The 14,696-nt window shown below is 45.2% G+C and overlaps 1 protein-coding gene across 1 annotated transcript in view; it reads right to left on the reverse strand.

Moving 5' to 3' along the window:
- CASQ2 (calsequestrin 2) overlaps window positions 1-14,696 on the reverse strand; it is a 65,162-nt gene that overhangs the window by 31,543 nt on the left and 18,923 nt on the right. Inside the window, exons 2-4 of the mRNA XM_077767959.1 lie at window positions 8,288-8,372; window positions 5,358-5,458; window positions 3,842-3,953 (exon numbers count right to left, since the gene is read on the reverse strand). Of these exons, the coding sequence (XP_077624085.1) occupies window positions 3,842-3,953; window positions 5,358-5,458; window positions 8,288-8,372 (298 nt within the window). The remainder of the gene's footprint in view (window positions 1-3,841; window positions 3,954-5,357; window positions 5,459-8,287; window positions 8,373-14,696) is intronic.

A 14,696-nucleotide genomic window follows, 5' to 3' on the forward strand; every position in this document is an offset into this window, starting at 1 on the left:
ACATTCCTTTTTAGATGAAGAAGAGTAACCAGGGCAGGGTGGTTCCCCAGGGTGTGGTTTCAGACTGTGCCTGAACCTTTAACTTTGCCCAACAGCAGCTGTCTTGTAGGGCACCTGGTCTAACCGCCTGGTCCCAGGTTTTCCTTGCCCTCACGTCCTGTTCTGAGGCCGACCAGCTCCTTCCTGGCTCCTCCAGTCTGACCCTCCAGCTTCCCCATCCGGAATAGGCTCCTCAACAGTCAGCCTTCAACCTCCAGCTTCCCAGACTTACCTTAGCATTTCCTCACCTTTCTTCCCATCTCTCAAGGGTTCCTGTTCTGGGTATTGCCCCCACTCCAGCTCCAGATTTCCCCCAGTTTGGAATTCTTAACATCAGCTGAATTGCCCCCACCCCCGGAAGTTGCTGTCATGCTCTTTCAACACTAGCATCCATAGCTACAAGTTCAAGCCGGATGTGAACCTTCATGTCCAACTCCCTTGGTACATGTAGCTCCCCAGTTCTTCCAGGTCCTAATTTGGTCCCAAATCTCTTAGGACTCTTTTCTCCCAAGACCATTCCAGTCCAACTATGTGTTAAGTCCCTCCAATGATCCACGGCCCCTCCATAGTTCTTGCTCTATAGGATGGCCTGGGATCATTGTAGAGCCAATGCTTTTGGTGCCATTAAAGTTCCTTGACCAATCACCCCCAAATTACAGCTGAAATACAGGTTTCTCAACGACGGCTTCCCTGGGTGCCTTGCCCACTCCTAGCTTCCCCACCTAAGACTCCATCCTCTTTTGAAGAGCAAGAAGGAACAGAGAGATGTGGGTGCCTGATGGAACATCATGATGCTTTCTGTCAGTGTGCGCAGCCACGGGTGTGTCACAACAGCCTTGAGAGACGTGTGTGTGTGTGTGTGTGTGTGTGGTGATAAAGTTCCTACATGTTTTCTACAACCATTCAAAATTTTACAGTAGTTAATGTTATATCTGAAAGTAACTGTTCCGTCTATAAACTTCCCGCATTCTAGAACGGTTATTTTCTGCCTAAGACATCAGCAGGCATCATGGCCCCAGAGAGCCTCGGAGAGGCTACTCCCCTGACTGGATCTTCTCAGGTGCTGTGACTGTCGTCAGCAGTGATGGTTTTTGGTTTGTGACACTCGGTGAAATACTCTTTTGTTTTGTTTTGTTTTATTTCATATACTCTAATGTTTGTATTTGTTACTAATATCAAAGGAATGAATGCATGACTGCTATTTTTATTATGCTCATCATCATCATAATCAGTATTATTAACCTGATCTGGTATCAGGTATTCCTAAAGACCAAGTTTGTCAGTTCAAAGATAAGAATTCAACCCTAAAAAGGAGATTGAAATGGCTCATTAGTGATTTTACTATTTAAATCTTCAGAAAAAAAAAAAAAGGTAAAACCAGTAGAGCAACATCTGTGTATTCCTCAGGAAATGCTTCATCATTATTTTGAAATGTATAATATGGAAAACTTTGAATTTGAAATCTATTCAAATTATCATGAGAATATTCCATTTATCGATGAAAAAGAAAGTAATAGCCACAAGGACTGAACGAATGCTCACACTCTGGAAGCACAGTTTAGAGATTAGACTTCCTCAATTCTGTTCAATGGTGAGAGAAGACTGCTCATCCATCAAAGGGAAAAAGCAATGACCATTGTCCTGTCATTTGCTGCCATCCAAGGTTTCTTTGTCAACCCTTCACCAGGAATGGCATGTTGCTGTTTCAAAAGCTATAGTTTTTTTTTTTCTAATTTTTTTATTTATTTCTAGGAGAGAGAGAGAGAGACAGCATGAGCAGGGGAGGGTCAGAGAGAGAGGGAGTCACAGACTCTGAAACAGGCTACAGGCTCTGAGCTGGCAGTCAGCACAGAGCCCGACGCGGGGCTCGAACCCACAAACCGCGAGATCATGACCTAAGCGAAAGTCGGACGCTTAACCGACTAAGCCACCCAGGTGCCCCCTTTTTTTTTTAATTTTTTATTTATCAAAAGCTATAGTTTTAGAAGCCAGTACAACATTCTCATTCAAATACTTAAAAATATTTTATTTGGAAGATTTATGCAATGCAATATTGATAACTTCCCTCTTATCTTGTTTTATTATTATTATTATTGTTAGTAGTAGCAGTAGTAGTAGAATATAAAGAAAGCAAAAGGATGTTTTGTTTTGTTTTTCTAAGTCGAAATCCCTTCCAAGTCACTCTTATGGGCTGCACAAGCACCCCCACATTTTGTGTGTGCCATGATGTGAAAAGGTGTGTAAGTCTTGAAAGCACAATACAGTGTTTAAGTGTGTCAGCTATAACGGCAGTTTCCTGGGACTGAAATGGTGGCTCTACAATTTATTTCCTAGCTGTGTGATAGTGGGCTAATTTAACCTTTGTGTTCCTTTCATTTCCTCATCATTAAAATGCTGTTAATATGGTAACCACCCTACAGGCTGGTCATGAGAAAGAAATGAAGGCATCTATATGGAGCTCCTGGCATAGACCAGGCCCATGACGTGTGTTGATGAAAGGGAGCTGTTTCTGTCACTTGGTGTAGCAGGGAGTACAGGAACTGGAAGATGTGCTCTTTATCTCAGTCTGGGCCTGGCCTCCCTCCTTATCTGCTATCCTGAGTTTAATGGAGGAGAGAGACACAGAGGATGCAGCAGACAGAGGGGTGGGGACAGAAAAGGAGAAAGGGAAATGGAAGGAAACCAAAGAGAAAGAAGAAGGGGTAGGCAGAGCACCCTACAGTAGCCAGCATCTAAAAGAAACAGAAAGATCGCAGTGAAATCACCTAAAGGAGGACTGGGCAAACCACTTCTGCTAGCCACCTTCCCCCGCGCACTAGTAGTGAGTAGAGAGTCCCCAGCAGAGAGACTTTTACATAACATGTGAGAAGACATGACGTTTGGTCATGGGAGGGAGAACATGGTGGCATGTTGGCGTGAAGACCAAGGATGCCAGATGGCAGATGGGTAACAGCTTCACAAAGGATTTTCAAAACATTTTCAAAATACCTTGGACGTTCCAGAGACATAAGCAGCCCTCCTCTGCATGGCCCCCTCGCGCTAATGCAACCATGGTTATGCCCACTCCCCCTACACTCTCCTTCTCTGCACAGCTGAGACTTCAGGAAAAGGATTACTTCATGGGGACATGCTGCCAAATGTACTCCAATAGTAGCTTTGCTGGGCCCTCCTCTTCCCGACTCCCACTCTCCACCCTCTCACCCCTGCAAGGGTGGTGGTAGCGCTGTGATGCATTCCTGTGCCCACCCAGAGCCTGACCGCAAAGCGTTCAAAGGGATTAAACCCAAGGGTGAGGCTGTGCTATTACAGGGAGCCTCGGAGGCCAGCTGTGGGGATGGCCAGCAAGTTTCCACATTGTGGGAAGCTGCGAAGCCCTGCTGACTCAAATTTTCCTCTAATCCTGTCCAAGTGGCTGAGAAGCTCTCCAACCAGTGACCAGAGGAGGGCCCAACGTCAGGGAAAGAGCCCACTACTTACTTATTTTAGGGGAGAGGCCCACTGGTAGGTGGGCAGGTGAAAGAAGACTTTTCTGTATTTTGTAAAACACTTACCTCCCCTTGATCACCTCTGATCAAGATCGGAGAACACGGCCCAACCTTAATGCTCTTGCAGCATCCCTGCCTGTTTTGCATCATTCTTGTACATGCGTCCCACCCACTGCAGAGGGTGCAAGGAAGGCTCTCCCTCTATCCCACCCAGCACAGGATATGCCGACAGCCCATCCTCTTTCTGGGTGACATGTAACCTATCCGGTAGGGAATCTAGCCTTTAGACTCACAGGTGGGGCTGACAGACAACTTACACTCCGAGTCTTCACTCTTGAAAAAGCCAATGAGTTTGATCTGGTCCTCAATGCGTTCAAAGGCTTGGACTTCCAGTTTGCTGCTGATGATCTCCACAGGATCTTCAATTAGCTAGAATGGCACACACACGTGCACACACACACACGTATATGAAATATGTTCCAACAAGAGAACTGTGCCTTCCTCAGTGGGGAAATTGGGCACACATGTAAGATACTTTGCCAGGAAGCTGTGGACCCCATGCACCCTCAGTGCGCACAGCGGCAATGCCTTCCAAGGAATGGACGTAACTCAAGGGGTAGGCCAATTGGGCAGTTCTATTTCTCTTGTCCATATGGAGTTTGGAATGGCATATGACCCAGTTCTGGCCAATGACTCTCCGGGGCAGATGTGCTGCAAGCTTTGGGAAAATTCTCCTTTCCTTTAAAGAGAAGGAGGGAAGCCAGATCCTCCCCCACCTTCCCCCCCGCAACTGCCCCTCACTGTGTATGAATGAGGAGTTGTGCTATCAGCTCCCGCCACTGCTGTCTTATAACCAACCCAAAAATAGTCAGCTTGAGGACAAAGGCAAAACACTGAGAAGCGCACTACCTGTGATTTATCAACAAGTCTAACATCTGCCCTCACTCTGCCCTTCCATTTGTGCTTTGAGGTAGTTGAGTCTGGTTTCCATTACGTGCATCTAAAAGCCTCTGCGTAGCAGACAGAGATGGGCCAGTGCTGGGCTGACCCAGGGTTTTCTGTTGCCTCCTTCACATTTTTAGGGCTTGTAGGTCATGGGTCCACGAGAGAGCCGAGGTGGTCTTGGGTGGTTCTTTGCAGGAGGTGGCCTTCAACTCACTTTTGACTCACTCTGTCTGGGTTTTTTGAGGCCACGAGGAAGAGGCTACAGGCCACCGTGCACTAGCCAGTATCCGGGGAATCACTGACACGGATGTCGTCTATCTGTACAGGTATCTGTTCAAAAGCATTCGACTTCACAGCTACTACTGAAAGTGTGCGTTTCTCTATGGATAACACATCTTTATCAGGTAGGTTGCTCTAGCTGCCTGAGCACATGGATCTGGAGTGTTGTACCTCTGTGGCTGAGAGGGGAGTGGGATAGCGGGGGGCCCTTAGTCCTGCCCCCTCAGCTGACTGTTCCTCTGTCTCCGTCTCTGATTATCCATCTCTCTCTCCTGCTCTCCCCAGGTCCTCTTCAGATGCCCTGGAACAAAGCCAATGGGGCTTCAGGGGTTCGTGGTGTATAACTGCTAAGAGAATTAATGTGTTGCCTACATGGTCCCAACTAGTCTCTGGCCACTAATAAAACAGTTTCTAAGGTAACTTAAGGGCCAGCTTCCCAGGAGAAAATAGCACTGTGAAGTAGGTACTCCTAGGTTTTTGTGAGGCATGGGGATCTGTCTTAGGCCAGGATGGAGTATCCAGCTTCTCCGCTTTGACTTAGGGATTTTACACCCCCCTCTGTGGGAACCCAAGCAGCTCCATGCATGGCCACAGTGGGTAAATGCTTACGTCCAGGAGAAACTCCACCAGGACGTCAGCGGCAAACTCGCCATCAAACTCAATCGTGCGATCGCCCTTAAGAATATACAGGCTTCCTTCTTCATCAAAACCTGGAAGAAAAAAAGAGCCCCCAAGAGAAGGTCACCTTGATGCAAGAAAAGTCATCCCAGGGGCTGAAGTCTGGCTCAGGATCTGTGGAGCTGGCATTAACCTTGGGGTCAGTTCCCTTGGAAACCACCCCTGGAAAGAACACCCTAAGTACACATTTAAATGGACATAGTCAAGAACCAACAGCCCCACCTGAACTTTAATTTGAAAGAAAGCTTGATTCTCTACTCTACTGCTGTTTTCATTTTCCAAGTATACTGCAGCCTCATTCTCCCCCATCAAAATGTTTCAATGCCCACTGCCTACTTGACTCCTTTTAGCCGGGCGTTCCAGTCCCTCCACAACCTAGTGCCAATCCTCCCCACTTCACATTCTCCCTTGGCTAGACCTGCTCTCTTAATCCTCTCTGCGCCCTCCTTCCTTCTTGCCCTCGTGCTGAGGTGACAGGGACTGTGAAGGAAAAGTCACAGAGTGTGGTTCTTTACCCAGATGTTCTCCTGGTTCCCTAAATTTGGAGTGACCTCCACCCTTGCTCTCCTTCTGGTCAGTTCCTTTGGCTCTCAGCTTAGGACTCCTCTTTCCCAAGGAGGTCACACCAGTATCTCTTGCCATCATTGCTTTTTTCTCAGCCTCGTTTATAGGAACTCACTGGAACGGTAAGCTCCCCCAAAGGCAGGACCACTGTCATCTTGGTACCCCCAGCAGCGTGCACAGAGCCTGGACACATCGGGCACCCCATAAACATCCGTGGCCGGAATGAGCAGCTGACTTTTCTATTGTGGCTGAATTCTGCCCATCTTTTTCCAGTTAGCTGATAATCTGCAAGGGAAAGTTCTGCATCTCTTCTGCCCTCCATTGCTCCTGGCGTAATGCTATGCACTTTAGCAAATGTTCGATGCTGGAAAACTGCATTTCCCTCCAGGAATGCTAAATAACTCAGGCTGGCATGTGGTCCAACTGCATGTCATCCTTAGTTCCTTAGACTAATTGTTTTCAAACTCTCTATTAGCTGGAGAATGCTTTCTCCAAAGGAACTCTCCTGTAGAACCTGTAGAGGAAAGGAGGCTGGCCCACTGCCTGCTGTGTCCAAGGCAGGTCTGAAAGGCCGCAGGCACACCTGGAGCACCATCTGTAAATCTAAAGGGTCAAGGTGTCAAGTACCCTTGACCGATCACAAAGGGTAACTTGGGAATATCAGTCAGTGTCCTGCTGTTGGATTTTTCTCTAAGTGAAAACCAGTTAGGAGGCTTTTGTAGTAGTTCAGACATAGCCTGATGGAGACCAAACTCAGGCAAATGGAAGGGAGGATGACGATGAAGGCACAGGTTCACAAAATACTGCTGTCCTGTAAACTCCGAGAACCAAAAACTAATTCCTGCTCCAATTCCTCCAGGTTGAATGGAATGAGAAATGTTCATTTAGATTTTTTAAGCTCTCTGTCCCCTGGAGAAAGCCCACTGGTCCATTCTTATAAAAGCTTGCCCAGCACCCTCCCCCACCCAACACACACCCTAAATTCTTAGATCACTGGAATGCCACTATTCTCCTCCAACTAAATTTACTGGAAATTTTCTCAAATTCAACTTCCCATGGAAGCAATGGGAAAGAAGACTAGGGAATCAACAGGTTCTGGGTAAAGAGAAACAAGTCATTAAGTTGCTTTTGACTAGAGAGAGAGTTTAACATACTCTGTTCCCCTCGTCAAGGCGNGAGCCCAACACAGGGCTTGATACCACAAACTGTGAGATCATGACCAGAGCTAAAGTCGGACGCTTAACTGACTGAGCCACCCAGGCGCCCCGATACTCAGACATTCTTAATAGTGCATTATCGCTTTATAATCATGAATTCTTCCTTGTGTCTAACCTAAATACAGTCTCATAGAATTTAAATCTTTAAAAAGGAAAGAAGAATGAGAGAGAGAGAGAGAGAGAGAAGAAAGAAAGAAAGAAAGAAAGAAAGAAAGAAAGAAAGAAAGAAGCTGGTCTTCTTGAAAATAAGAGAACAGTTGTTTGTAATGCTCAAAGATAATGAACTTTTGAGTACCTGAAGCCACTAATCTTCCTCCCCACCCCCCTTCGTTTACTACTCCAAATCCAATTAACCTTTCTTCAAAGGTCCTATTTTATAAGCTCCTGCTATTTTTAAAGAGCCATTCTTCACTGGTCATGCAGAAAAGGCAAAATGGGCAGTACATGTGTGTGGGTGCTGCAAAACCAGAGGTACTACCTGTATTCTCTCTCCTTGGGCTTAGGGGTGTGAGAGTCTTAAAGTGCACTTGAAATTAAGCATGACATATTGACACAAGAGATCACAACATGCACTGGGTGGCCACCTAACCATGCTGCATCTAAATCCTCCCTCTCGCCCTTAATGATAATGCCCAGCTGGGGTTTAGCTTTACATTTAGAAACCACTAGGACCCCAGAGTCACTACTATTAAGGTTATCTTGTGTTGCCCAAGATATGAGGAAATAATAGGTGATGGAAGAAGAGATCTGCTCTCTTCCATAGAGATGACCATGGCAGTGAGATGAGGAGGCCAGGATTTTAGCCCACTCTAGGGGCTGAAAAGATAGGTTTGACTTCTTTGGTGTCAATTTCTACAGTGATACAAAGATACATTTGAGGATTCACATAAAATCATGCAATTCAGGCCAATACTACTTTCACAAAACTCATCCCCACCCCAAGACTATGGTGTGCAGAATCCTTTTGTATTTATTGAAAAATAGTCCAGTTACCATGCGAGAAGAAATGAAACTGTACTTTTTTTTTTTTTGTAAGACACATTTGTTTCTTCCTGGTATGCCTAAAGAAGTCCCACTTACCCAGTTTCTTGGCAAGCCTGGCTTCTTTCTTGGCATCCACCATCACAAAGCCTATATCTTTATGTTCCAGGACCTGGGCCACAAGCTGAAGGGAAAGACAAGCCAGTGAGTAAGGGGACCAAGGGCAGAAAGATGGTAGAATATGTCATAGGATAATATTCTGACCTAATGACAAGAAGATTCTCCTCCATATGTCCAGTTACTCTGACCAATTTGAGCAGCAACAAAGAGATTCCATGCCACCCCCCAGGAGAAGGATGGTTTAGCAGAATGTTCAGAACCCAAGAGAAAAAATGTGAGGACTGGACCTAAGATGTAGGATTTGGAAGAATACATCCACTGTGTCCCATTCTCCTCTGCCCTCGGGGTAGATAAAGTTTGAACTGAGAGAAAGAAGAATCCAAAAGGAAGCAAAGAGCACTTGGATAACAGCAGGGACATGACAAGGGGCCCAGAGCCCTTCCTTAGCCACCAACTGAACATGGAGTCAGGTGGGGACACAAGATATCACAAGGTGCACTTTGTGGTCACTTAGCCATGCCTCATCTAAAGCCTCCCTCTCATCCTTGAAAAAGCCGAGGAACCTTAAAATGAAGGAGACCTGTGCCCCCAATACCCAAGCATAGTCCTTGGCTTCCTTCAGCCCCTGGGCTTGCGGAGTAGAAATGCCCGCTGGGTGTATCTGGCCAATAGACCCAAGATGGCTTCTGAAGTCTTCCTGTGGTCCACTGAGAGAAAGGACTTGTGGAGCCCCAGAATGGAACCATCAGCCCCAAAGGTGCAGCTGTGTCCTAGGTGGACTGAAGGCTGGACACCAGCATAGATGATGACAGCAAGCACAGGTCTGGCATCAAGTTAACCTCCCTGAAACTCAGATTTAAGGAAGCAGGGAGACCCTCGACTGACTGAGATCTATGTCCCGCCATCTGGTGAGTTGGAGCTAAATAGAAACAGTGAAGGAGCTACCAGAGAAATCATGAGATATTAATGTCACTTTTCTTTAAATTAAAAAAAATGTTTATGTCTTTATTTCAAGAGAGAGAGTGCAAGCCGGAGGGGAGCAGGGAAAGAGGGAGAGAGAGAACCCCAAGCAGGCTCCACACTGTTGGCACAGACCCCCACACGGGGCTCAATCTCATGAACCGTAAGATCATGACCTGAGCTGAAATCAAGAACCAGATGCTCAACTGACTGAGGCACTCAGACACCCCTTTCTTTCAACATTTTACAAAAGGTAATTATAGATTAATGTGTAATTCTAAGAAATGATACAGAGACCCCTTGCACATTTTACCCAGTTTCCCCCAAAGTAACATCTTGTAAAACTGTAGTACAATATCACAAACTAGACACTGGCATTGATATAGTCAAGAAACAGAACATTTCCATAACCACAAGGATGCATCATGTTATCCCTTTACAGCCACCTCCTCTTTCTCCCAAACTCATTCCCTCCCTGAAAAGATTTCTTTTTTTAAAAATTTTTAATGTTTTATTTTTGAGAGAGAGATAGAGACAGCGTGAGCAGGGGAGGGTCAGAGAGAGAGGGAGACACAGAATCTGAAGCAGGCTCCAGGCTCTGAGCTAGCTGTCAGCACAGAGCCCGATGTGGGGCTCGAACCCACGAACCTTGAGATCATGACCTGAGCCGAAGTCAGACGCTTAACTGAGCCACCCAGGCACCCCAAGATTTCTATAATCTTTTCATTTCCAGAATGTTACATAAGTTGAATCATATAGGATGTAACCTTCTGGAAGTGGCTTCTTCAACTCATCATATTTCTCTAGAGAGATTCATCCAGATTCTTGTGTATATCAAAAGGTCATTTTTTAATTTGCTGAGTGGTATTTACATGGTATAGAGGGATTACAGTTTGGTCAACTATTCATCCATTGAAGGACATCTGGGTTGTTTAAAGTTTTGGGCTATAATGAATAAAGCTTCTATAAACATTAATGTACAGGTTTTTTTGTGAAGATTGGTTTTAATTACTCTAGGATACATGTCAGGAGTGTGATTTCTGGGTATAGTAACTGCATGCTTAATGTTTAAAGAAACTGCCAAACTGTTTTCCTGAGTAGCTGTACCACATGACCTTCCCACCAGCAATGTAGAGATGAGCTATCTAGTTCTTCCACATCCCTCCCAGCATTTGGAGTTTTCACTATTTTTAATTTTAGCCATTTTTACAGATGTGTAGTGATATTTCATTATGGTTTTAATTTGCATTCCCCTAATGTCTAATGAGGCTGAACATTTTCTTCATGTGCTTATTTGACATCTATATGTTCTTCTCCACGAAATTCTTGTTCATGTCTTTGCCTATTTACTAAATGGGTTGCTCTTTGATTGTTGAGTTTTGAGAGCTCTTTAATATTAGTCCGTTGTCAGAGATGTGGTTTACAAACAATTCTCCCACTCGGTGGCTTATCTTTTTATTCTCTTAATAGGGTCATTCACAGAAGGAAACATTTTAATTTTGATGAAGTTCCTGTATCAGTTTCTCTGTTTATGGATTGTGCCTTGGTGTTAAGTCTCAGAACTCTTTCAAGCTCTGTATCCTGAAATTTTCTCCCGATTCTTTTTCTAAAAATTTTATAGTTTTAATTTTACTTTCGGGTTCATGATCCATTTTGAGCTACACGTCGGCAAGGTATACTTGATAGGTATACAAGATAACTTCAACTTATCTTGAAGTTCTTTTTTCTTTTTGGCCAGCACCATTGTTGAAAAGGCCATCTCTCCCCCACTGAATTGCTTTTACACCTTTGTCAAAGATCAGTTGACATAACTCTGTGGAGATGCTGCTTTCTCTCATCTGTCTGTCAATATCACATGGTTTTATGACAGTAGCTATATACTATCTCTTGAAGGTGAGTAGACTGCCTCTTCACACATGATTCATTTTCAAAATTGCTTTAGCTAGTTTAGTTCATTTGCATTTCCATATAAATTTTAGAATAATCTTGTCTATAATTACAAAAAAATATTTCTAGGACTTTCATAGGAATTGGATTGAATCTTTTTTAAAAATGTTTATTTATTTTTGAGAGAGACAGAGCACAAGGAGGGAAGGGGCAGAGAGAGAGGGAGACACAGAGTCTGAAGCAGGTTCCAGGCTCCAAGCTGTCATAGGCACAGAGCCTGACGCAGGGCTCGAACTCACAACTCGCAAGATCATGACCTGAACAGAAGTCAGATGCTTAACCAACTGAGCTATTCAGGCGCCCCTGCATTGAATCTTTAAGTCTGTGTATTAACATGGGGAGAAATGACATATTTACTATGTTGTCCTCTAACTCATGAATACCGTATGCCTCTCCATTTATTGAGATCTGCTTTGACTTCTCCCATCAGCATTGCATAATTCTTTGCACACAAAACATATGCTTATTTTGTTAGATTTATACCTAATTATTTTTTAAAAATTTTCAATGTTTATTTATTTTTGAGAGACGACAGCGCTTGAGCAGGGGAGGGGCAGAGAGCGAGGGAGACACAGAATCCAAAGCAGACTAAGCTCTGAGCTGTCAACACAGAGCCCAACACAGGGCTCAAACCCACAAACTGTGAGATCGTGACCTGACCCGAAGTCGGACGCTCCATTGACTCAGCTACCCAGGCGCCCCTATACCTAATTATTTAAATGTTTTCAGTGCTAATTAATAGTATTGTACTTTAAATTTTGGTGGCCATGTGCTTATTGATGGTAAATAGGTATATAATTGGGTTTTCTATATTTACCTTCTATCTTGCAACCCTGCTGAACTATTATTAATGCTAAGAGGTTTTTGTTTTGTTCTTTGCAGATTCTTTTGGACTTTTCTGTGTGGACAATCATGTCATTTACAAAGAGGGACAATTTTTTCCCCTTATCTGTATGCCTCTTCTTTGTGTGTGTGTGTGTGTCTCCTTGTGGCACTGGCAAGGACTTCCAGCATTATGTTGAATCAAAGTGGCAAAAGCGAACGTCTGCACCTTGTTCTCAAGCTTAAGAATTTGTCTACTTTTCCTTTCGGTTCTATCAGTTTTCGCTGCACGTATTTCGCAGTTCTGTCCTTTCGGGCACATCCTTTTAGGATTTCCTGTCTCCTCGGTGGAGTGACCCTGGATCTGTCTGGCTCTGCAGTTTGTGCTATAAATCCTTCTACTTTTTCTTCTGTGGTTGCTTCTCTCATTTCCTCCTCATTCCTACATCTGCCTTCATTTTCCCGGCATCTGTGTCTTCTCCCTTTCCTCTTTCCTTTCCTCTTACAACTTCCTTGAGGGCTTTCTTTGCCTATTCACTCTCCCTCCCCATTCTCTTTCTTTCTCTCTGCTCCTAACCACTTCTGTTCCTTTAAGGCTAAGGAGATTGGTGGGAAGTGGAGAAACTGCTCTTGGAGGGTCCCTGGTGGCCCAGGGTAGAGGGACAAGCAGCAAATGCCACCACCTGTCCCTCGGGCAGTTTTCTGTCCTTTCTTGATTTTGGCTGAGACTGGGGAAAGGCTTAGGATGAAAGACATCATCAGTGTTTATGTTATGACTCATCTCCAGCTTTCCTGCAAGACTTAAACAGGCTAATCTTTCTGGAAAGTCACTTGGCTTTAGTCTATTGTGTTCAATTCATTAGACAAGGTCATTTTCGAAAGAGTTTTCTGGTTTCCAATATAAGCCACATTGTCCTTACTTACTGCTACCGAAATGTTGACTTAAATGCCCCCTTGTCTATCATTCAGCGTTAATAATGATACTATTAAGTTTCCTTACTGCTGCGTGAGCCTCTAACAGTGGCTCTTAAACTTTAGCATGCATTTAAATCACCACTTAAAATGGGGCTTCCTGAGCCCCAGCTCCAGAAGTAAACAATAGGGCCAGGGTGGGGCTCAGAGATTTACATTTTTATATAAGCCACACTACCACACCTCGTGATTCTGACGCAGAGGATCTCCTATCACACTCCAGGGAGCACTGCTATAAATGATAGTCAGTTCATCCAAAAGTGATACGGTATCGTTTTTTTCAACGGTGACCCTCCAGCCCATGCGGGGCTCTATTGACTCCTCTACCTCAGGCATAGGAAGGACATATAATAATGGTAAGAATATAAGCGATTAACTATGAAAACGAAACAAAGTTTTAACTCTGACCTCTCCTAGGCGTATGCCACCATGTTTTGTTGGGTTTGAGGCCCATGCAAATGTGTGCCTCTCCCAGGCATGGAAAGCGTGGCCTCTAGTTGCTTTATTGATATTTATATGTGACTCTTGAACCTGCGTGAGTGAGAGGTGCTACCTCAGATAAGCTGAGTTCTGTTGGTTGGGTTTCCTGTTGAACTAAGCATAGCGGGTGACTGTCCTAGCATCGGATGGCTGGGCAGAGCTGGAACTCACAGATGGGCCAGAAACCTGTGCTAGCTGAGAGCTGCCCACCTCCTCCTTGGCACGGTCCCAGCGATGCTGGTCACTCTCGCCTCCCACCCCGATTAGGCCCAAAGCCTGCCCACTTGAGCTCTGTCATCGCTCCCGTCAACCCCAGCAAGCACCCCTCATGGGCTGAGCCAAGGGCGGCTGGGACTGGCAGCAACCCAAGGGACAGCAGTGAGACTGGGTTGGGGGAGAATATCTGTGATGAAAGTCCGGGCCCTCCTGGGCTGAGTCCTGACATGACCCAGTCCCCCCGGGACCAAGAGTCCCTGCCAGGCTGAGGGGGCCGGCCGGACATTGTTTGCCTCCCTCACTTGGCTCCATCTTATCTCGCCTTTGCTCTGATCCTAAATCTCCAGCTCATCTGTCCTTCCCCCCCCTCTCGCGCAGCCCAGTCTCACTGCACTCTCTCTCACTTGCTGCCAGCCTTGGCGCCCCTGGCTGTAAAGCCAGCTCCAGGCTCGTCTTTCACTCCAGCCTCCTCTCTGTGAATTCCAACAACCCACGGCAGGGACATGGCTCTCTGACACTTATTTTGCAGCCATGAGAGTCATGTATAAGTCTCTTCTGTTTCATCCATCTTTCCTCCCTAAGGAGAAAGACCCCATTTTGTGCCTCTGGTCTCTCATCTACCTCCTTACAGACACTCCTCATACTTTGGATGAATGGACGGGCTGGCCCGAGCACTTCATAAATTCAAGGGGCTTCTGAGCCAAATTGTCACTAATTACAGTGATTAAGAGTTACAAATATGAGGAAGAGAAAAAAATAGTCAATATGTCTCCTAAATTCCAAGAAGACTGGAATACTCTTGTCCCATCTGACTGCAATTTTCTTGTATTGACTTATAATCTTTCCCCTGCTGGTTTTGTTACTTTGGTTGGTTGGTTACTTCTCAGATGGTCTGTCCTTGTCCAGCCTGGAGAATGGCTGGCATACGCAGCTCTGGGCACTGATGCAATGCTTATTCTTTCCAGAAACATTAGGATTTGCTTTGGTCATA

This window comes from Crocuta crocuta, unplaced genomic scaffold (assembly GCF_008692635.1).
Source record: "Crocuta crocuta isolate KB4526 unplaced genomic scaffold, BGI_CrCroc_1.0 scaffold180, whole genome shotgun sequence".
NCBI classification, from domain to species: domain Eukaryota; kingdom Metazoa; phylum Chordata; class Mammalia; order Carnivora; family Hyaenidae; genus Crocuta; species Crocuta crocuta.